Below are 1,989 nucleotides of genomic sequence, written 5' to 3' on the forward strand. Positions count from 1 at the left end.
TAGAAAAAATAAACTTAAACAGAAAAGGGAGATATAACATACTATGAATAAACCTCAATGATGCTAATACAACAAGAACAGAAAAAATAGATAGTTTAGCTCTTCTCATAATCTCATTTAGCAGCAATAACACACTATGGATAAACCTCAATGATAGAAAATAAACCAATGGGAGTAATGTTGTAGTTACTGAAGCCAGCAGAGAAAATTAGGTTGGCCCACTCTTTCTCATTTCTTTCTTTTGCACTGAACAGCATCATCATCTGCATATCAAGGAAAAGCTGCATTTCAGTTAATTCATGATCTTCCTTCTTGTTCTCCATCACCATGTCGATAATAATAACCCTTCCCTCGCTTGCTATTGACTCCTTGCAATTTTTCAGTATTTTCACACATTCCTCGTCCTTCCAGTTATGCATTATCAACTGCTTGTTTGTCAAAGAACAAATGATAAGAATAAAAAAATCAAAAAGGGAAAAATTATTATTGTTTATATCATGCATGTTCATTTTTCTTTTTCAAAAATCACCACATCATATTTTAGTTTACTTCTACCAAACTTTTCCTCTAGTCCAGTTAGTTTGAATTTGTTGTTCTTTATTTTGAGTTTATACTTCCAAGTTTGGATCTGAGCGCAATATTTTTGTTGTGTGTTCTTTTTCTTCCAGACGTCACAAGTTTGTCTTTATTCCTACACCTCCTTTTTCTCCTATGCTTCTTTTCTTTTATTTTGTTGGTCCTTTAAATTTTTAGAGTATAATAATTTTTTAATCATTATATAAAAAAATTATTTGCCTTACTGCAACCTCAAAAGGTTTGTTGATCCACCAGTTAGATGAATGAAAAAAACCATTAAGTAATCATAAAGAGCATTTTATTTTATAGAATTTAATGAATAGTATATTTACCTTTAACATAATGGAATCTGCTGAAGGAATTGCTTGAAACATATCTCCTCCAACATATTCTATGTTCTCAGTAGAGAATTGAAACCATGGATTAATGGAAACTGGATCAACTATGAGTTGTAACAAAGATTTCATGCTGGAGGGATGGTCCTTCAGGAGTAATTTAGATGCATCAGTTAGCACATACATCACTTCACCCTCATTTGGGGTGTCATGGTGTTCAGAGAAGAAACCAGAATGAGTCAGAATTCTCATGAAGCGGCTGATAAAGGAAGTCTTGGAAGGGTGGATTGGTAATGAAGCAATGAGTTGTGAGAGTGGCATAGGTTGGCCATAGTTGTGTATGATATCTGCTATGCCCAACTCAGTAGCACACTTAAGAGACAAAGAGTTTATGAATTTTAAAATATGGTTCCAGACATGGGTTTGAGCTCGAAGCAATTGTGAAGCATTATTTCCACCCTGGGTTTCCATGAATAATTTGGTAGTTTGTGTGCTATAAAATCTGATATAAAGTCTGTTTTTATAACGACAAGGTGTGCTACATAAATATCTTCGCGTTTTCTTGCTACTAATATTATCTTGAATAAAAATGATATTTTTATAACCACTTCTTATTTTAATAGTTACTACCTAACTTTTTTATAATTAAATATAATGAAAGATATAAATATAAATTTTAGAATGAAATAATAATAATAATAATAATAGTAATATACATTATTGCGTCCTAATGATATGGAAAATCCATAATATTTAGATATGTGGTTCATATAGCACCTGATTTATATATCCATATGACACCAATGCTAACAAAGGATTTTGGCATCAATTATTTTCAACATTATATTTTAGTTTCTGAACTGAAGTATATTAGATAAGAAAACTAAAGACCGAAATATATTAGGATAAGGACAATAAAGGTCGGCCCTTAATTCTACGGACAGGGGCGGAACTACGTAATGAAGGTGGAGCCGCTGACTCTCAAAAAATTTTGGAATTTATTTTTATATATATTTATATATTTTTAAAATTATATTTATATATTATTTATATTAAATTTATACTATGAAAAATTATA

The 1,989-nt window shown here is 30.7% G+C and overlaps 1 protein-coding gene across 1 annotated transcript; it reads right to left on the minus strand.

Annotated features, from left to right (window-relative positions):
* LOC114168837 (probable O-methyltransferase 3) lies at positions 1–1,418 on the minus strand. The gene is made up of 2 exons (XM_028053798.1): positions 909–1,418; positions 1–425 (listed from the first exon to the last, which is right to left on the minus strand). Exons 1-2 carry the CDS (start codon positions 1,380–1,382, stop codon positions 135–137), a joined length of 765 nt encoding a protein of 254 aa, XP_027909599.1. The 5' UTR covers positions 1,383–1,418; the 3' UTR covers positions 1–134.
* Between the last annotated feature and the right edge of the window lie 571 nt (positions 1,419–1,989).

Source organism: Vigna unguiculata, chromosome 11, assembly GCF_004118075.2.
Source record: "Vigna unguiculata cultivar IT97K-499-35 chromosome 11, ASM411807v1, whole genome shotgun sequence".
Taxonomy (NCBI): Eukaryota; Viridiplantae; Streptophyta; class Magnoliopsida; order Fabales; family Fabaceae; genus Vigna; species Vigna unguiculata.